Source organism: Sinocyclocheilus anshuiensis, unplaced genomic scaffold (genome assembly GCF_001515605.1).
Source record: "Sinocyclocheilus anshuiensis isolate Anshui unplaced genomic scaffold, SAMN03320099.WGS_v1.1 scaffold71, whole genome shotgun sequence".
Lineage (NCBI taxonomy): Eukaryota > Metazoa > Chordata > Actinopteri > Cypriniformes > Cyprinidae > Sinocyclocheilus > Sinocyclocheilus anshuiensis.
In genome coordinates, this window is record NW_015548203.1 from 38772 (window position 1) to 61847 (window position 23076).

The 23076-nt window shown below is 35.3% G+C and overlaps 1 protein-coding gene across 1 annotated transcript in view; it reads right to left on the bottom strand.

Moving 5' to 3' along the window:
• The window catches only part of LOC107653398 (mitogen-activated protein kinase 13-like), a 13780-nt gene extending 6999 nt beyond the window's left edge, over nucleotides 1-6781 (bottom strand). The window contains exons 1-8 of the mRNA XM_016440107.1: nucleotides 6672-6781; nucleotides 6295-6424; nucleotides 5839-5897; nucleotides 5478-5583; nucleotides 4470-4499; nucleotides 2984-3031; nucleotides 2815-2895; nucleotides 1913-1946 (exon numbers count right to left, since the gene is read on the bottom strand). Of these exons, the coding sequence (XP_016295593.1) occupies nucleotides 1913-1946; nucleotides 2815-2895; nucleotides 2984-3031; nucleotides 4470-4499; nucleotides 5478-5583; nucleotides 5839-5897; nucleotides 6295-6424; nucleotides 6672-6781 (598 nt within the window). The remainder of the gene's footprint in view (nucleotides 1-1912; nucleotides 1947-2814; nucleotides 2896-2983; nucleotides 3032-4469; nucleotides 4500-5477; nucleotides 5584-5838; nucleotides 5898-6294; nucleotides 6425-6671) is intronic.
• Nucleotides 6782-23076: the final 16295 nt, after the last annotated feature.

Consider the following 23076-nt stretch of genomic DNA (forward strand, 5'->3'; position numbering starts at 1 on the left):
TTACAAGCGCGCACTTTGGCAGAATTCAATTCAAATAGTCATCAGCAGCCATTAGTTCGGTAAAATTGAGCATCAGAATGGACAAATTTGTTATTAAGGGAGAAAAACTAAATGTGGAAAATGCCAGCAAAGGAACACACAAAAACAACAATAATCTATAAGCAGTGAAGGTAGGAGAGTTCTGGACTTTCGGTTTGCCCCGCCACTCACTTGAAGATGTTCAAAAGGAAACACCCATACTACGCAGCAATCATCCTTAATTGCAGAAATGTGGCAAAACATCTCTGGAGAGAACCTCGAAAGTGTTTTCCATATGTGGATCAACATAGGCTACATTGGTGAACGCACATTTTCTGCAATGTTGCGCATCAAGTCACGCTTCCGTGCGCGTCTTACAGACTGCAACTTCATTGTGCTGTAACTCCTTTCGAGCGGAATTTCACAAAATTTGTCAGCTCCCGACAGCATCAGGTGTTTTATTAATGGTGAGTATAATTATTTATTTATTTATTTTAATGAATGTAATTGATTAGATAATATATTTAGGCTATAATATATAATATTATAATATAATATTATATATATAATCTGGTTGGTTTGTATTGGTGACGTAATATGTAAATGATATGCGTGCGGCCCATGAGACTTGCACTTGGACCATAGTGCGGCCCAGTGGAAAATAATGTTGAGAACCACTGACATGAAGGAAGGGTATCTGAGCATTTGTAAAAATTCAACAATATTTCAAAGTGCAAATTATTGTGAAATGTTTGTCTAAATAAGTGTGATTTTATTTAGCACATACAACTGATAAGTGCTTTATTTAGCACACACAACTATATAATTTATCACAAAAAATATATATGTAATCTCATGAATATTTATATGGAACAGTGATAGAGAGTTCTAAACTAATCGTTAGGAGGAGTTTGTTTATCTAATTCTGTCAATTACACAAATATGAGTGATTTACACATTTACAATTACATATAAGTATCACCGGTCACAATTTATTTTAAGGTCCAATTCTCACTATTAACAAACTATTAACTACGACTTTTGCCTCAATAAACTCCTAATTTGTTGCTTATTAATAGTAAGGTAGTTGTTAAGTTTAGGTATCAGGTAGGATTAGGGATGTAGAATATGGTCATGCAGAAAGTGCTTTATAATTAGAAATAAACAGCCAATATGTTAATAATAATATGCATGCTAATAAGCAACTAGTTAATAGTGAGATTTGGTCCCTATACTAAAGTGTTACCGTACCACCACAAGTGACTGAGTTCAATATTTAGGCACAACAATACCAAAACCAACAAATGCAGAAACAATGTCTGATTTAATCTTCTTTTTTTTTTTCATTTACATTTTCATTAATTTTATATTTGGATTTTATATTCATTTACTTTTTAATTAAAACCCATTAACATGTTAAATACATTTAATAGTATTAAAATGTTTTAATTTATCTAATTTATTTTTTGAAAAAAAAAAAAAAATCAATCAATTAAATTTTCTATAAACCTCAAGAGAATTTGTAAAGATTTAAATATGTAAACTTGTATAGAAATAAGCTGTATGAGTTTATTTGTAAGGTGTCCATATGGTAAACTCTTAATTTGCTGCTTATTGATAGGAAGTAAGGTGGTTGCTGTAGTAGTTATGTTTAGGTAAGGGGTAGAGTTAATGGATTTAGAATACGGTCCTGCTGAATAAGGCATTAATATGTGTTTACAAGTACTAATAACCAGCCAATATGCTAGTAATATGCATGCTAATTAGCAACTAGTTAATAGTGAATAGTGTTCCCTAATAGTGTAACCATATGTTTTGCCTAATCAGAGTGAACCTAGCTCTCAGTAATAATTTTAAGAGGTGTGTACGTCTTAATGAATGACAAACATCTTGCCTGTCTGCGTGTAGTGCATCCAGTTTAGAATGACCTCAGGGGCCCGGTACCACCGCGTCACCACGTAACCTGTCATCTCTGCTTCTGCATGGCGCGCCAGGCCAAAATCCAGGATCTGCAGGCAGACCAAACGCAGAGCGTCACTGTCAACCATAAGAGGGTTACGCTTCTCTCTTTTATGGTGAAAGAATGGTGGCACAAACCTTCAGCTCACAGTCTTGGTTCACAGCCAGGTTTCCTGGTTTGAGGTCCTGCAATGCATAAAGGTGTTAATCTTCCTACAAAGACATTGTTCTTGAACAATTACACAACATCTTAATGGGTTTCTTAAGAAATCTTAATTCTGAATGCAGTAAGCTGTATTTCACATTGAAAGTGAGCCAGGCGGCTTCCAACAGATCTGAGCATGTACAGGCACTGCCTCACCAAACAGGAAATTACTGGGATTACCTCACAGGACAATGTGTAATAAGGGAAGCTCAGACAAAGCAAAAAGCACATTTCAGAACCTGCATGTAAAATAAAAAATAGGATAAATTGGATAAATCACTACTGTAGCTTGGCATACATTCATTTTTTGGACATTTCAATCTGTGCATCTACCATTTAAAACATACTGCCAGAATGTCTCCAGAAAAGCACTTCTACAACTCTAAGAGCATTTTAATATTGTATTATAGATACACACACACTACCATTCAAAATTCTGGGGTCAGTAAGATTTTTTGACATATTATACAGAATGGATGCATTAAATTGATCAAAAGTTATAGTAAATACATTTAAATAGTTACAACTTATTCTATTTATCAAAGAATCCTACAAAAATTGTAATAGTGTTGACAAAAATATTAAGCAACACAACTGTTTTCAACATTGACAATCATCCAGTTTAGAATGACCTCAGGGGCCCGGTACCACCTCGTCACTACGTAACCTGTCATCTCTGCTTCTGCATGGCGCGCCAGGCCAAAATCCAGGATCTGCAGGCAGACCAAACGCAGAGCGTCACTGTCAACCATAAGAGGGTTACGCTTCTCTCTTTTATGGTGAAAGAATGGTGGCACAAACCTTCAGCTCACAGTCTTGGTTCACAGCCAGGTTTCCTGGTTTGAGGTCCTGCAATGCATAAAGGTGTTAATCTTCCTACAAAGACATTGTTCTTGAACAATTACACAACATCTTAATGGGTTTCTTAAGAAATCTTAATTCTGAATGCAGTAAGCTGTATTTCACATTGAAAGTGAGCCAGGCGGCTTCCAACAGATCTGAGCATGTACAGGCACTGCCTCACCAAACAGGAAATTACTGGGATTACCTCACAGGACAATGTGTAATAAGGGAAGCTCAGACAAAGCAAAAAGCACATTTCAGAACCTGCATGTAAAATAAAAAATAGGATAAATTGGATAAATCACTACTGTAGCTTGGCATACATTCATTTTTTGGACATTTCAATCTGTGCATCTACCATTTAAAACATACTGCCAGAATGTCTCCAGAAAAGCACTTCTACAACTCTAAGAGCATTTTAATATTGCATTATAGATACACACACACTACCATTCAAAATTCTGGGGTCAGTAAGATTTTTTGACATATTATACAGAATGGATGCATTAAATTGATCAAAAGTTATAGTAAATACATTTAAATAGTTACAACTTATTCTATTTATCAAAGAATCCTACAAAAATTGTAATAGTGTTGACAAAAATATTAAGCAACACAACTGTTTTCAACATTGACAATCATAATAAATGTTTCTTGAGCACTAAATCAGCATATTAGCATGATTTCTGAAGGATCATGTGACACTGAAGAATGGAGTAATGATGCTGAATATTCAGCTTTGCATCACAGGAATAAATTACATTTTGTAATATATTAAAACAGAAAACAGTTATTTTAAATTGTAATATTATTTCACAATATTACAGTTTTACTGTATTTTTGATGAAATACAGCCTTGGTGAGCATAAGAGACTTCTTTCAAAAATATTTAAAAAATCTTACTGACCCCAAACTTTTGGACAGTATTACTGTATATGCCTATTTTCATAATCCAATAATGTTTCACAAATTTGTACATGAACTTTCTTTTCCATTATTTGGAATTTGGATAAAGATATTCATAAATAATGAAGAAAAACAGCTTTACATGTTGTAATACTCGAGTAAAAACAAGACTCATAACAGCAATCCATTATATTAAATCTAATTGGATGAGCAACATCTGAGGCTGTTGTAAACTAGTTAATGTGTGACTAAATACGAATTAGAAATATATTTATTCCTCTTAATCTGAGAGGGATGACTATTCTCTCATCTTCTCAGTTTTTAATGATTGTTGATAGTCCACTGATCAATACATATTAGCGAATTAGCAGTAAGTAAATGTAATTCATGGAAATGAAAACTCCCCCATGGAGCACATTTGCATCTCCCCGGGAAGAGCTACAACGATCCCAAGAGAGGCCATGTGTCTTTAATTCAGATCTGTGTGGAAATGATAACTATGAGCAGATGCTGTTTATTCATTGCCAGTCTCACTTACTCTGTGAATGATGCCAGCACCATGAATGTACTGTGGAGTGGAGAGAAACAGAGGGACAGAGAGGAAATAAGAAATACCACAAATCAGTATTATGACATTCTTCACAGTGTTATGTTTTAGTATTTGATTACACTAATAGGATTGATCTGAAAGATTGTATTACCATTCCTAATGGCAATCATCTTAAGCCCAAAGTATACTTCTGTTTGTACAAGTACATAATTTTTCTCCTCAATTATTCAGTAGCTTTAGTTTTGTCAGATGTTTACCAACTTAAAGTCAACAGGAAACCACATTCACAACCCAGTTTACTTTGGTAATGTGATGTATTTATAGAAAAAAGAAAGTAAAAGAAGCAACTCTTTCTTAATCAGGAATGGAATGGATTATGGTTAATTCAGTGGTGGAGCATTTTGCTTGTAATAAAGTGCACTGATGAATCATGTACAGCAAGTCCACAAACATACACTACCGTTCAAACATTTGAGGTCAGTTAGATTTTTTAAAAACGTCTTTATGCTCGCCAAGACTGCATTTATTTGATCAAAAATACAGTAAAAAAGAAATATTGTGAAATACTATTACAATTAAAAAGAACTGTTTCTATTAATATACTTTTATGTATGAAATGTAATTTATTCCTGTTATGGAAAAGCTGAATTTTCAAAAAACATCATTGCTTATTAATATCAATTTGCTTAATATTTTTGTGGAAACTTGATACTTTTTTTAAAATAGAAATATTTTCTAACACTATAAATGTCTTTACTGTCAGTTTTGATCAATTTAATGCATCCTTGCTGAATAAATGTATTAATTTCTCTCAAAAAATAACTTCTCACTGACCTTGGACTTTTGAACGGAAGTGTATTAACAGTCAATTTTGGTTCCATGTTCTGTTCTGACTGGCTGTGTTGCATCACACAGCATTTTAATTGTCAGAAACTGTTGTAAACTTGTCACATCACGCCTGGTTGGGAAAATGTTGCCTCTTTTTGTGAGTCTGACCTTTAGTCCGCACAGCATTTGATAGACCAGGAACTGGATACGGTCTTCTGTAAGGATGCCCTTGACTTTAGAGAGGTCTGTGTACATGTACGGCATCACCAGGTAGCTAAAACAGAAAGGAACTGCTTATTTCATTCTTTAAAGGAATAATTCACCCAAAGATTAATTCTGTCATTATTTATTGACTGTCATGTCATTTAAAACCCATTTTCTTCTGTTGTTTTGAAAAAAAATAAAAATAAATAAATAAATAAATATTGAGTAGATAAATACAGAATTCTCATTTTTTTCTCTTTAAATATGACTTAGACATATGGCTAACAGATCGATTTTACATACAAAGGCCTCATTAAAAACTTACAAGTCTTGGAAGTCGTCCAGTCTGGAGGCAGGAGTGAAGACGTCTAGCAAGCCTATTACCTTGGGTTGGACAGCAAAAAAGCAAGTGAGTCACGGCCTTTTCAAGATGTTATAATGGTGTTCGATGGACAGACTGACTGAATAAAGCTGCCTCGGTTTCAATGTAATCTTTGAAATACTTATATAAGGCGCTTATAGTTTATGACACCACAATCAATCATCAGTGTGTCTCCAGGTGCCACAAGTATCCTGTTCTGAACTTACACACCGAGTCCGCCAAGCTAAACATTTGACACTCACGCCATTCTCAATAAAAACAATGCGAGTATGGTGTGATACAAGTCTTTCTGTGCCTTACAAAAGTCATTCAAGCCATTGAAACTGCTGGAAAATAAGAACTAACAATGTAAGCAACAAGATCTGACCTCAAGGCACGGCAGGCATAAAAGACACTTACATTTTCATGTTTCATATGCTTGAGCAGCCTCAGTTCACGATAGGCTCTCTTCGCGAAGATCTCTGACTGAAAGGGTCGGTGCAGCTTCTTGATAGCCACCTTCTCTTTGGATTTATTATTAATGGCCGAGCTAAGAAAAGGAGAACAATCATAATCATGAAAAAATATTTTGAACTGAGGTTGAAGGTTTAATGACACACTGTTACAGATTCAGGAACTGATATAGAAACTGCAATATTCAAATAAGAATCTGCACAAGCATGTTAGTTGACGTTGCTTGGCTTCAAAGACTTGTCAAAGCATGTGGGTTACACAGTCCCCCAACTTTCACCAGTGTCTGATCTTAGAGCTGTTGTGAAGGTTTTGTGGCATTAAACCATGAACAGGAAATGTCAAAGCTGCTGGGATATATCATATCATGACTAAAGGTGCGTTCCATTCGACCGTAAGTGGACTGCGAAGTAGACTTCACAGGGTATTCCGCCATCTTAAGTGAGATTCCAATCCGAAGGGAGCGAACATGTTCAGTTCGAAGGTCACTGCGAACGGCATAGGGAATAAGGGAACATCGATACGTCACTTCACAGGAAGTGGAGAGGGAAAATCACCCAACTGTCATTGCGCACCGCGTCACCAGTCAGAACTAACGATAAAGCAGAGCCATTGAAAGAATTTTTAAAAGACTCTGCAATGGAAGGGTTGCAATAAATGTATTAGCCGATTATACAAATTAGAGTATTTATGAATGGTTATGGAGATTAATGTTACATTTGCATATTGTATTGTATGAATAGGTGAAACTACGTAAAAACTGGCGAGAAACAGCTGAGGCCCTGTCATTTTTTATTTTACTTTATTTACCTCAGGAGAGTTAGCTACTCGAAAGCGCACGAGATGAAACCACTACAATCTGTTAACAGTCTAAACATATCAATTTTGACTATATTTATTAGATACATAATTGTATAGCCGTTGTATTTTATATGTATTTACATTGAAAAGTAAAATAAATTACAATATTTATTTATATTATATCATAATCTGTGTGACCCCGTCATTGCCTTTCTATGATGACATCCGAAGGGAGCGAACATGTTCAGTTCAAAGGTCACTGCGAACGGCATAGGGAATAAGGGAACATCGATACATCACTTCACAGGAAGTGGAGAGGGAATATCCCCCAACTGTCATTGCGCACCGCGTCACCAGTCAGAACTAACGATAAAGCAGAGCCATTGAAAGAATTTTTAAAAGACTCTGCAATGGAAGGGTTGCAATAAATGTATTAGCCGATTATACAAATTAGAGTATTTATGAATGGTTATGGAGATTAATGTTACATTTGCATATTGTATTGTATGAATAGGTGAAACTACGTAAAAACTGGCGAGAAACAGCTGAGGCCCTGTCATTTTTTATTTTACTTTATTTACCTCAGGAGAGTTAGCTACTCGAAAGCGCACGAGATGAAACCACTACAATCTGTTAACAGTCTAAACATATCAATTTTGACTATATTTATTAGATACATAATTGTATAGCCGTTGTATTTTATATGTATTTACATTGAAAAGTAAAATAAATTACAATATTTATTTATATTATATCATAATCTGTGTGACCCCGTCATTGCCTTTCTATGATGACGTTCCAGGGTGTTCCAAATGAGCGATTTTTGTCAGTGAGTCCACTTCAACGGATATCCCGTGCTTAGGGAGTAGGGAGCAGTGAACACTGCGTAGGGACCCTGTCAATCGGAACGCACCTTTAGTAACTATTCCAGTTTTACTAGTAAATATTCATTAGGTAGTAGTACTTATTTCCCAGTTATTAACTATTTAGTTATGAGCAACTAAAGAATTAGTATGGAATACCTACCTGTCAGTGTTGCAATAGTGACTAGTTGCAAACCTAAGTACTAGTCAAGTCATACAGTAGTACCTAAGTACTACTGTATTAAAGTCACTATTACCAGTGTTGGGGGTAACGCATTACAAGTAACGCGAGTTACGTAATCAGATTACTTTTTTCAAGTGAAACAAAACAATTAAAAAAAGTTAAGAACGAAACAAAACATCAAATTAAGTTCCATTTCTTGACAGTGATAGATAGATAGATAGATAGATAGATAGATAGATAGATAGATAGATAGATAGATAGATAGATAGATAGACGTTAACATAGGACCAAGTTAATTAAAAGTATTATTTTTTAGGCTTTTATGGAAAAAGTGCAAAGTAAAATTTTATTTTAACAATTTTGTAAATGTATTTTAGGGGAACTAAAGTCAGAGAAATTCTGCAATTCTACATTGTAAAATTACAATTTTAGACAAACATGAGAGAAATGTGTACACATAGCTATAAGTGAAAATGAAATGTGCTGGTATTTTAATAGAGAAATTCTGCAAACACTTAATTTAGGTAAATTAAACAAAACAATTAAAAAAAGTTAAGAATGAAACAAAACATCAAATTAAGTTCCATTTCTTGACAGTGATAGATAGATAGATAGATAGATAGGATGAGGGAAACATGTAAATAAAAATGGTTAATACATGCGTTTGTGACATTTCAGAGAAATTCTGCAAATTTCACAAACACTTAATTTAGATCTTTTTTTTTTTTAAAGTTAAGAACTAAACAAAATATCAAGTATCATTTCTCAGAGAGAGGAAGGGAGGGAGAGAGATTCAAAATGTAGATAGCCTAAAATGATCAAATTAGGCAAACATACTTAAAAATAAAAATGGCTAATAAATGTGCTGTGATATTTTAATAGAGAAATTCAGCAAGCACTTAATTTAGGCAAAATTAAAAAAGAAGCTAAGAACTAAGCAAATATCAAATCAAGTATAATTTCTTATACATACATACATACACACACACATATACATATATATATATATATATATATATATATAGATAGATAGATAGACAGACAGATGCATGAGTGAAACATGTAAATGAAACTGGTTAATTAATGTGCTGTGACATTTTAATACAGAAATTCTGCAAATTCAGTGAATACCTAATTTAGGTAAAAAAATAAATAGATACATAAAAAGTTAAGAACTAAAAATATCAAGTATCATTTCTTAATAAGAGAGAAAGTGAGAGAGAGATTCAAAGACAAAATTATAAAATAAGGCAACGTACTTAAAAATGAAAATGGTTAATAAATGTGCTGTGATATCTTAATAGAGAAATTCCGCAAGCACTTAAAGTTAGTTAATATTAAACAAAATATCATTTATTTGAGAGAGAGAGAGAGAGAGAGAGAGAGAGATTTTGCTCTAACAACAAATGCATATTATTCATACACTATAAAAACACACCTACAAGGCCCGAATTCACTCATGGGACATCAGAATGGAGCAGATAAGGGACTAATATTCAGCCTGGCTGTAATGGAAACTGGCACATCCTACTGGTATATCAGGACAGTTATACCAATGTGATGGATAGTACAGTAAAGGTTATAGTGAGCCATCACAAAATTAAATGCAGTGGATAATCTGAGAGTAGTACATCTTGGATATTCCCTCTTGGGCTTATTCATCTCTCTACTAGTTTTATGGGTACTGAACCACTCAATTATTGGAAGACTATAACAGTGAAAGACAAAAATAAATTCTTACAGGCTGTGCAATGAAAGCTTATTTATTTAAACAGATGTTAGCCACTAGATGGCACTGTCAGACTGTCATAATGTGAGCAGCATCATTGGTTGCAGGCATGACAGCTGTGTAATATTAGTCACAGAACCATCATCACAAACTGATTAGATGTGCCATTTACTTATTATGTGAGATTCTGTAGCATGATCCAACTACATGTTGCAACTTGTGAACCCATGAACACCTATTAGGTATCTAAGTTAAATATATAAATATGAATTTGTTGGTTAAAAAGGAATATGAAAACATTAACAGCTCAGCTTGTCTAATAAGCCCCTCTAAATCCATCTAACATTTTCAGAGAGTTGGCTGACATGCTCTTGTAAAAGTGATGAATAAAAAAAAAAGTCACAGTTTTACGGCCACGACTTCCTGTGTTGCAGTGCAGAGATAATTGGCTCATTAGCAGCAGACTACGTTGTGGTGGGCTCTTCCTTCCTGAACTAACGGTTGTGAGGGGCTTTGGCTCTTCATCCGTTCTGAATAATCAAACTGGATCTAAATGTCAGTAGTGTCGCTCTAATATGTATTCATAACTCGGGGGATTTTATTTATTAAAATATCTGGGTGGTGGTGTAAACCAGAGCTAAAATACACATTTAAACCTGGATTGACACATTGGCAAATCATTTCAAACGAGTACATGTTGGTCTTTCTATCTTGTTTCTTGGAAAGCCTTAATGCACTATAATAATGCATTCAGAAGTCTTAATAAAACAGTGAGAGTCGGTTTTACAGCGTTTAGAATTTTGCAGACTGTTCTGAACAGAGAATATGACAGGTATGAGATTTATTTTTTCTCCTTCAGGACCCATATTTTACACAGACATCAACTATAGCTGATGTTATCATCTGCCTAATTTTGCTAGCTTCTAATTAGCGATGAATTACGCCCACCATAAAGTTTGACTGGCTTTTGACATTAGCAAAAATGTTTTTTGTTAGCTTGTTTTCTTTCAATTAGCCCAGGTTTTGTATTTCTTTTTAGAACTGATAGGTCATACCTCATTGATCTGAGCTTATGCACCTCAGTTTTTGAGTGAAAGGAGCATTATTTGTGGATAATTTTGGCAATGTTCACTCAAGAAGTGAAGCGCATAAGCTTATTTTCTGTGGAAAAAAAGCATTATTTTGTGGATAATGCAATGTTCACTCAAAATGTGGTGTATAATAAGATCAGTGAGACCCATGATCAATCAGTCCCAAAAAAGAAATACAAAACCTGGTAGAATTGAAAGAAAACAAGGTGATAAAAAGACTGAATCCAATATTTGGTAATAATATAGCATAATAAGAAAATGTATTTTTTAGGTCAGTCATTTTTGCAAGTGAAACAAGGTGGGGGGAAATAAAATCACAAAAAAGTAAGAAAATTATCAAAATTTTGGGGAAGTTGTTATGTGTTAGCATAGTAAGTAAGTATTAGTCTAAAGCAAAAACGTTAATTTTTGGGTCAAAATGACTAACACAACATGATGATGGCTAAAAGCATTGCATTTATTTTGCAAACATAACTATGTATAATTGCATTTTACTTGCACCCTATCAAAACAGATATGCAACACTTTTGTGTCACAACCCATCAGTTGAGGACCACAGGACAATTTAATGGACTAAACCCAGAATGCAGTGTCTTCACCATTTATCAAGTTTTTCTGCATAATACTGTATCAAATCTTTGTCTTTTCTTCTAAAAACCCAATTTACCCCACTTTCTGTCTAAAGAGAGATCGGAGAATGGAAGAAGTGTGTCAGGTTAGTTTGCTTCTCAACTTATGAATAATTTAAAGAGCATGAGATTTCATATTAGTCCAAATTTACACATTTTCTGTCTTGCGTCGAAAAAGAAGGACATTGAAGATGACTGGCTGCTTGTCTACGGGGAAATGCAGTCATATAGAAAGGTTAGAACAAACAAACAAAACATTCATTATTTTCACTTGTTAAAATCCCTCTTGTAATCAGATCAACAGTTCGTTCTGCGTCTAGAAAATTACACTGCTTGACTGGCATTTCTGATCCTCTTTTCAGTTCTTGCGTATTTAGATGTGATGTGAGACAGAGTTAATTCAAAGAAAAAGCAAAAGCAAAGGGGATGCAGGGAAAAACTTATATTGGGGTACGTTGCAGTCACCTGAGAATGCCCTGCAAAGTGGACTTCAAATGGTATTCGGTCAAGTGAGATTATAAACCCAATAGAGTTTTTATGCTCTGTCTGAAAAACACAGGAAATGTAATATGGAACAAGTGTTTTGAAAGTAACAGGATATGAAAAGGGAAATTTACCCATCAGTCATTACACTCATTAAGCTAGGCTACAACATTTGGCTAAACCCCTACAAGACAGTTGGTTACATAACAGTTAAGAAGATCCATACATAAAATAATTTTTTTTTTTCATATAACATCATAACAATAGTAATTTATCACTAAAACTGTAAATAGTTAAATAACATTTCTTATCCACTTTAGCATTCATAATAACACGGGTTTGTAGTGAAACAATTTTGCACTTAGTTATTTACTTTTAGTTGCGCATTAACAGGAAATAGCTTACTTCCACATTGAAGATTAAAAATACATATGGATAAATACACATAGCCTATTATCTATAATTTACAGCAAAAGTTGAGCATCTCAAGCCACATACAGCAGTGGCGTCCCTGAAAGAATCAGTGTTGTTGAATGAATCATTTGATCCGATGACTAACTAAAAGGCATTCACTTTTTTGTTCTTGAATGAGTTGGTTTTTGAACGAATCGGTTTAATGAATGATTCATAAATTTTTTCATAAAGACAGTTCGCTTGCTTTGTTCCTGAATTAATCAATGTTGAATGAACCAATGGCAAACTGATGACTCGATCAAAGTCAGTCTTGATTCGTTCCCCACTGAACCGTTTGTTGAACAATTGGTTGAGTAAATGATTCAAATAATGACTTAATCATAAAAACAGTCACTTGTCGCCACCTATTGGCGAAACGACACAACCTGCAGAAGGCACTGAAATTTCCTGCCACTAGTGCAACCTAAATATCGTGTTCAAATCAAGTGGAACTTTTAGAGCTAATTTTTAGCATATTGGAAGCATTGAACCCTCCTCAAGGACACTACGAATCAGAACACGGCTTTTTACATATCACAAGGATGACATTCATCCTTTTTCATGAGTCCTGGTTGCCAAGTGACCATCCAGGCAGTGATTAGAAACAAATTAAAGATGTGATTTCACAAGTTCCACCTGCTTTACCGAGGAATTAATCACTGGCCTCGATCAATGATGCTATCTGGGACTGGCGGTAAAGAGACTCTGGCATGATTAATGGCGATGACCTTCTCCACGACCCAAACTCCTCTTCTCAAATCTCTTCCATTTAGATGTGACCTCAGGACAGGAAGTTTTGTACGGAGTCCTTAGCATGCTAATGCTACCAACAACCCACAGGAGACTGCAACGGCGTGCCACGGCTCACTAACTGCGCTGCTCGGTGTGGTCGGAGCTCAGCATGTTCCTTTTAAGACGACAAGGCACCTCGGGAATGATGTTTCAAACATGAGAACGAGTTACCGCATCTTTGTGATTCAGAGATTACGTGGAACATTCTGTGATCCAAAAGGTTCCACTTAGCAACATGTTTCTTGTTTAATTTGCCTCATTTATGAGCTGATTTGCTTGGCTTTGGCGGTGTGACCTGCATGGTAAAGGCTATGTAAATGCCATTTGCTAAGTTCAGATTTCTCCTGCCTCTAGCTCTTCGTTTCCTCCCGTTTCACCTCCACTTCCTCTTCTGCCGCTGTTTAGTCAGAGGCAGTAAAAGGCTCCTTTTAGGGCTGAGGATAGAGATAATGAAAAGTCCCTGGTCTTGTGAATGTTTCATTTGTTTTAAAGAGATTGAAATTGGATGGCAGATGGGTAATAAGCTTTCTTTCTATTCCCCCACAGACACATCCACACAATCATTCTTTCTTTTCCTCTTTGCAAACACACACACACACACACACACATTTTTAATTATCCTTGACAGTGCCGGCGGCCCTGCACTGTTTGACCGGTCAGCGTACATTCGGGCAACAGTAAGCGCTGTCATTACCATCCATTACATTAAGAGACGAGTCCTATACCACACCGTTGCCAGGCTTCCTCTCTCTCTTCCTATTTCTCATCTTCTCTTTGTTATAAACTCTTAATGAGACACCATTGTGCCGCAGAGGCTGCTGCGCTGGTCATTTATGTATCTCAATTATTTATGCATGGGTTTATTTGCTCATTAATTTGGATTCATTGGGAAATTAAACACATGAGACGTTTTGGGTCCTCCATTATTCCACTACAGCACTTACCCCTCATTGTCATGCTTCTCTGACAGAGAATATGCAACGCTCCACAAAACAAAGGGAGCTATTATGAGCCAAAACTGATAAATACAGAGGGTTGAACTTCACTCAAGATCATATAACGAAATGATCTGTTTTGCTCAGCCAAGCTCATGCAAAAGAGTCTAATACAATGAACTTGTATCAGACTAAACAAAGAGGTCAGAATTTAAAGCTAAAGTGTATCATTTCTACATCACTAGGGTCACCAAATGGAGAAATAATGCTTTTGCTTCCTCATTTGCAAGTTGCCATTAATTTAGCCAATGTCAGGCTCGTCCAGATGCTCAAAGTAGTTATGGGAGAGCCAAAGCTTTTTGAATCACTGAATCAATTGAACCAATTGTTTTGCAATATGATTCACTGCTTCAAAGTGCTCAAAACCAGGCACTCTGGGGATACCAGCAGGTCAAAATAGTGTGAATGCAACGTTAACTCAACCCAAACATGCATATAGAGTCTAGACACCTTTTACAAACCAATTACTAATGTGTTTTTTTTTTATAATAATGAAAATGTAAGCTATGTAATCTACAAATCATTAAATACCATTAAATATAAAGTGTGTGTATAATATAATGTTCTTTTATTAAATTGCTAATACTTGTGTGTTTGACCTGATATCAGTTAAAACCATTATCATGAACACCAGAGAGCAGAGTAAGGTTTTGTAGCACCAGTGTCATGGTGTTTAAACTTTTCAGGGGAATTAACCAACCAATTTAAAGTTCACACTGCATATTATAGGAATGGTTCACCTAAAATCAGTGACCCTCTTGTCATTGACTTTATTTCGTCCATAGCACTGCTAACCTTCTTGTTTAGAACTCATAACAGAAGTAGTGATATCTGAGTCTTGAATGATTCGTTTTTGAATGATTCTCAAAAGAGTCAAATCTTTTTAATGAATTGGCTGTTTCAGTTGGCTGATTCATGTCTGAATGATTCGTTCATGATCCATTTCTCGGATTCGTACTCTGACTTGCTCAAGAATCTGGTCATGGACTCGCAAAATTAAATTACTATAATACCTCCTCACATAAAACTTGTATGTGAATAGACTGGGAAAGCAATATGGACTACTTTTATGGTGCTTTTGGATTTGTTTTGAAGCTTGCAATTTGTCAACTAGGCCAATTGTACTTCAATGGGAAAATGATATATGAAATTAAGTCATATGAGTTTGAAAAACATGAGGGTGAGTAAATAACGACAGAATTTCATTAGGCTGAGATGATGAGGTATTTAAACGTTTAAATCGCCATATTTCTCCTTTAACCAGATAATTTAATAAATACAAAACACAGACACACACACAACATTCTGCGGATTTGAAACCATAGACACACACATAGGCGTGTCTGTCAAACGTCTGCATATATTTGCCTGTACATAAATAAAATGCATATGTGCGTTTTTGTTTTCAGGTGGGCATTCAGATGTCTACGTTTCTGATTGAGTGAATGTGGTCGCTATGTGTCACTATATATTAAAGTCAGTAAAAAAAATGTGTTACTCACGCCTGTCATCCCCCAGTCGGCTACGGACCGTTAAGTGACAGTGATGCTGCATGCCTGACATCGAGGCCCAGGAGGCCAGCACCTGTGAGAGAGACAGGGACAGAGATGGAAAGAGACTCTTCCTGTCTTTCCATCCCAGTCGTCAGGTATTTGACTTCATGTCTCACATTTGACCTGGCAAAGGGTACACGTGACCTACAAGCAGGGTTGTAGCTCAAATTTAGTTGATCACTGTATGATTGACTTTGCTGCACACTTGATATTCCAATTGCATCTTTGCATTTTGTTAATCACTTTAATGCACTGAAGTGGTAGTTGCATGATTCACTGAAGAAGGCTTGTTGCCGAAACGTCTGATTGTTGATTGCTCTGTTGCAAAAATAAAAAACTACAATTTTCTTAAGAAGATACAGAGATTGCAGATCCTTTATCTGAACAGGTATTTGACTTCATGTCTCACATTTGACCTGGCAGAGGGTACACGTGACCTACAAGCGTTGTAGCTCAAATTTAGTTGATCACTGTATGATTGACTTTGCTGCACACTTGATATTCCAATTGCATCTTTGCATTTTGTTAATCATTTTAATGCACTGAAGTGGTAGTTGCATGATTCACTGAAGAAGGCTTGTTGCCGAAACGTCTGATTGTTGATTGCTCTGTAGCAAAAATAAAAAACTACAATTTTCTTAAGAAGATACAGAGATTGCAGATCCTTTATCTGAAAGTGATGTTACTTATTGATCTACGCACCCAAAACGGGTTGAGCATAGTGATTTTTATTTTTTTGTGAATGCACTGAAGTAGTAAAATGCTTTGGGACAAGTGATTTAAGGGTTTCTATAGGATTTACGAAGTTAAATTTAAGACATTTTTACGACCAAGTAAAGAAAATTGAAGGAATAAACTATAAGGGAACACATACGTCAATATGTTATTTAAATATGAATGTCTGGGGAGAAATTAGTTGTATTAACAAAATTAGTTGAAATAACAAAATTAGTTGTATTAGCTACACTCAAAATTTGGAAATACTTCCAACACATCTTACTTTTTAATTCATTTTCCAAAAAAACGAAAGAAAGAAAGAAAGAAAGAAAAGAAAAGAAAGAAAAAAAGAAAGAAAGAAAAAGAAATATATTATGCCTTGAATACTGCTCCCAACCTTATATAAATAACTTTTACTGTACCTTCTGATGACACTGCAAAAAAATAAAAATAAAAATTAAGCATAAACTCAATTTTTTTTTCAGTTTCCCAGAAACTTGTATCTTGATTTAAGGATTTAATTTAAAGTCCAAAACACTGAGTAAGATAGAGTAAGATATTTTTTGCTGTGCATGCAACATTTTTGCATGACTATGAATTTACGACTTTAATCGAGGCCTTAGTTTATGGAAGGATGAGTTAAGACTTTTTAAGACCTTTTTCAGACCTCCAGAAACCCTTCTTTCATGCAAGTAAACGATCAGTTATCAAATATAGCCTTCCTGGACAAGGTTAATGTCGAGCCGTGCTTTTGATTGTGCTCAAAATCAAATAGCTTTAACTGCCAGGGCAAAAACAAAACCTAATGGTTCTGTGATTCTTCTAAATAGCACTACTATTGATTACTTCTATACTTTCTTCTCAGCACTTTGTGCTACTTCCTGTCTGACTCACTCAGCTCTTATGTATTTATCACGCCATTGCTATTAACTACTGGCACTGCATGTTTCATATAGCCTATACAAAATATATGGTAAACTGTGAATGTGACTGTTGTCCAGACTCCTTTTATATATTAATTTGTTTATTTGTGTTTATGGAAATCTCTGCCGTTAACAGCATATAATAAAACATGTAGAAGACACAATGAAGTATAATAATAAATAATAGTTCAGTTTGGACTTTCTTACTGCCTCCTCTTCTTTTTACAAGCATATGCTGTTTTTGCCACATGCTTTTGTAAAAAAAAGCATCTGGCAGAAACATGAACTCGAACTAGATATATAAGAAAAAGATTACCGGTGAATCAAGTGAAATATAGGAACTTTAAAACTGTGATGTGTGAGGGAAGGTGATGTTTTCCTTAATGAGAGAAATGCTGATTACTATGTGGTAAAAAAATGAAGAAAAAAGACTTTGCTTGCATTCTTCAGTTCACAGTTTTTCTGTTTGTCACATGTTTGGGGTGCAAATTAGTGCTCACACTCCTGTTTAATGTCACACCTATAACAAAGTGCCTAAATGCTGCGCGCACAAGAGAGAATTACAATAATGTGGTTCTTGCACATTACTCTTAAGTTACTGGCTTCCACTGCAGTATGTCTAATGTGACATATTACATTGTCAAGACGGAAAGGCAGACTCTTAAAAGCATTTCCTAATACTCTGAGAATTATACAGAATCTGTCCTGAGAAGTCAGAACCCAGTCTAAAGAAAACTTAAAAGTGCTGGAAAAGGGCTTGTTTGTTGAAATAATGCATCACTCGCATGAATGAAATAATGCATGAATGCAATAATTGTATGCAATAATGCTGTGGCTTTAACATTTAAACTGAATAAATGCCACTTAAAGTTGCATTACACAGTCACTTGCAAAAATGAAAATGCACTTTGAAAATGCCAAAGTGATTAAACAGTGTTTTTCATTTGTTTACATGGTTATTTTAAATAAATATACATTTAACCATTACTTATAAATATCTTGTTTTAACAAAAACATTTGCATAGTGGCACATTTTGCCTTATCACTAGCAGCCGTGTATTATAGCCTGGGTGAATTTTATGCCTTTATTCAAGTGATTTTTAATCAAAACAAACACACATATATTGATACCGGAAAAAAAATTAATTTCCTTAAACATTATATTTCATTTCATAAAAATTATCAGGACAAGCAAGACTTCTGCATCTTCTTAACATATTTATTTTAACAAAAAAAAAAGTTTTAAACCTTGATTCTAACTCTTTCTTTAAAGTCGCTCTTTTTTGACCATCATGTTGAAAGAATAAAACCTTATGGTGGTTGTAATCTTACACATAGGTGGAGCATGTGTAAGTAAGCCTTCCCCTGGCCATGGGGACTTGGGGCAAAAATGGCACTAAATTGGACAAAAATGCCCCTGCACAAATAAATAAAATCTATTACGTCTGTTGCTAACAAAGTGAATATGAATAGACATTGCGGCATTAAATTAAGATCTGCTCTTGTTGCACCGTATTTAATTTTAGGCATTTTTACAGTGTTGCGCATTTTAACCAATCACACACAATTCTGTTGAGTTTAGGAATGCAGTGGCCAATCAGAGGCGTTCAGATGAGTCATCGTTGAAACAGATCAGTTTTGTTGAGTGCGCGGGCGTTTGCTGACTGAATTCCGGACTCTTGCGAATTCTCTCATCATAAACAACAAAGCGCAGATGTAAGTACAATGTCAGCAAGAGATTCATTTCACAGTGTATACAGCTTCAGTGATTATAACAATTGTATTTTTTTTTGAGAGTGCTTAAACTCGTGATAGATCAATGTTAGTGATAATGTCACTTTCTATAAATAATTTATTCGCTGTTTGAATAACCGTGGGAAGGAACCGTTATATAATTATCAATTTCTAACGTTTTTATTAAATTGCAATCATGTTAAATACAAATTCAGTCCCATTAAACATTTTTGTAGCCTACATGACACCCATGTCTGGTTCTTGCCTAAAAAGACGGGTTTATGATGTTTAATACATTTGGCTGCTTTTAGCCTTACCCTGGAGCTGGTTCACCCTCCGCCTATGATCTTACATTAACTAATGTTCGTTATCCTGGTTTGAAATATCCTTAGGGGACTAGTTTTCTTCAGTTCTCTCTGTGTTTGTTAGTTCTGAACAACTCAGGCTTGGACTTGAAACAGCAAATTAATTCTTGGAATCAGGGCACGCCTGCAGGATGATGACCATTTTTTTCCCCATTCTTTCTTGCACTTTGTCTACATGTCGACGGCATTTTCCCCGGGGTACAAAGTGTACAGAAAAGACTGAATCATTAGACTAATGCCTCTATGTGTGCCAGCACGACTCAAAACTTGTTACGAATGATCCAGTCCACCATTCTTAAGTGTTAATTATGCAAGTTCCAAAATTTCAGTTTCGCATTAGTAATTATTCTGAGCTTATATAGGGCACGTTAAAGTGATACAAGTAAATAGCCTATATGTTTACCATATTAATTATATATGGTAAAGTTTCTACATTTCAGTTTGGCCTCACTTACCCCACTAACAAAAATATGTTCTATGTAAGTTTAGGTAACATTTCCATTAAATTATGAAAACCTTACTTCTTAATGTTATGAACATTCAAATGTCCAGGTATTAATGTTTCAAAAGGGTTTTTATTTATTATTATTTTTTTCTTTCTTGGCTATCTAATGAAGGGAACATTACATTATTCACTATAGAATTTAATAATTAGTTGGTGAAGTGGATTTGCTTATAACGAAAGTTAGCATGAGCATTGTGTGTGAAGCGGATGTCAAAACAAATGTCACTTGACCGGGAAGATTTTAAAACGATTAGTTTGTTCATAAATTCGTATACTTACCTTTAAGCTGTGGAAATTAGTGTTGTTACATATGACTTCCGGTCTCATCAGCGTCTAGCTATTTTTAGCTGTACAAAACAGCTCCTTTTGCTGGTTGCAAATCGGTGTCTTACCATATTATTTTAATGTAGCTATTATCTTATTTATGAACACACTGGTTTGTAGTGCAAACAGTTTTACCTTTTACTGCACGTTGTTATTCTTGTTTTTTCAGCTAATGAACCGGAAGTCTCGTCTAGTCCATAGGCACTGTACTTCCGCGTTGAAGATTAAGGTGAATAATGTCTATAAAAAACGGCTCACTCACACAATACACAACATTTTCTTTCATAAAATTACAAGTTCATTTAGATTCCGATATGTTCACAAGCGTTGAAGCGTTAGATTTACGGAGCATTATCGCACAGTCACAGTAACGTGGAGGCTCACATGACGCCGCCACCTCCATCAGACTCAGCATTCCTCCCTCGCTTAGTACATCTCATGAGAAGTGCACCTTCTTTGCCCAGGCCTGTAGGCTACTCATGTCTCTATAAACCGCACTAACATGCGCAACGCATCCGGTCCAGATTTTCTGCTGATCTGCGTTGCACACGCCCATGAATGACAAACAGTCTTTTTATTATGTGGAATTGACGGCATTCTAGTCACAGCCTCTTTATTACTTTTTTTCTTTCTTTTTTCACTGCTATTAAAGTGCTGCATCGTTAAGCTGGATAATGCCATTTTTAAAAAGGCTGACAGTCCCTGGGTTTTTATGAGCGGCAGCGGAGACTGTGCCGGAATAGTGATGAAACCATATGGGGAGAACCGGTGTAAATGTCTTCTTAGTGGCGCAGCGGTTCGTGAAGGACACGTTGATGGGCGGCTGGCAGGAAACTAATGATCTACACACTTCGCACCACCCTAAACACGGGGACGGGAGGAAAACAGAGTAATTAGAAAACACAACATCGGGGAAAAACTCAGCGATTGTCTCACCTTCTATCGTGTCTGGCCTTAGCCACTTTATGTTCAATGGTGTGACCATTTATAACTTGAATGTGTGAAGCTTCCTTTTTTTTCTTTGCTGTAAAAACAGCTCGTTATGCTACTTTATACTGCAAACTGGTGTTTTTGCATATTATTTTAGTGTATTGGCATAATTATAAACACACTAATAGCTTACATAGTTTACAGTTTACAGCACTTTGATATTCTTCTATGCATTCCAATTCACTTACTAATAGCCTGCTATGCCCTAAAAGTATGTTGGCTACTCTTTTTGTGAATAAAAGTAGGCTACATACTTTTGAGTGTGTAGCAGAATAGTGGGACATAGCCTATACTTTGTCATAATTGGATCATACAGTACATGCATTCTATCACCATTTAAACTGCACTGCCAGCAATGTTGGCTGTAATACTAAGTCATTAATTACTGTAATTTAATTATTTTCCCTTGAAACGAATGTAAAGGATTACTCTTCCTTTTTCTACAGTTACTTCTGATGTAGCCTAATTATAGACTCTAGAACAATTCCATATAAAACAATGGTGGATTTAACATAAAAAATTGAACATCTTATGTTAAAACATGTTTTTAATGCAACCTTCTCCCTTTAAACACTTCAGTTCAATAATAAGTTATGCAATTTTATATTTATTTGAAAGAATGAAAAGAGCCATGTCTATTCTTGTATTGTGCAACTGTTCATTGGATTTAGAGAGTAATTAATAACAAGTAATGCAATGTTTTTAGAGAGAAAAGATTAAAGATGTAAGTTGCTTTTTTAGATTCACTTAGGCTACCCAACACTGTCTGTCAATCATCTTGTCACAGTTAACATCCTCCATATTTAGTAGCAAGAAGTAGCTTGTTGATATCAGTCATGTGTCTTTCACGCCAAGATTTCTTCATGTGTGTTTGCATAATGATGCATTTCAAAGTTAATGACCTAACGTAGCCTATCTTTATAAAAGTTCACAATGTTGCAGATGAAATATAATGGGGATAACATTAAATATTTTCATTAGGTTACATATTGATTATTAATCACTCAAACCTCTTTTTAAAACCGGTAACCATCGGTCTCACATATCTGCCATGTTTGTATTTTTTTAGCACTCTTTATAATCTAATCCTGGTCCAATGCGCAATGGGTTGTGGGCAATAATAGCTTTTAGAGTGCGCATGGATCTGCACTTAAAATTTTCACCGGAAATATTAAACCATCCAGGTACCTTTGGAATATTCATTTCAACACTATGATTTGGGACACACCAATTCTAATTTCAAATACTATTTAGGACAGATAATTGGGATGCAGCACTAGTTATTTACCATTAGCTCAGTCTTGCACATTCACAGAAAATAGCTTACTTCCACCTTGCAAAATCAGGCGGCTGCAACACTGCGTTTGTGAAATTTGAGGAAGTGTGTCAGACTCTTGGGAACCTGTCAGGGAATCACGTGTGTGGCATTTGTGTGCTTGTTGCCAGGGGCTACAGTGCAGACGACCATGACAAAATGGAGAATGTTCATATGACTTTATGAATGTTCATATTCCTCTGGGAATTGCACTGGATTCACGTTATAGTATTTTCCCTGGTGTAGTCAGTTGGCTATAAAAGCAATGGCACTGCCTGTCAAAAG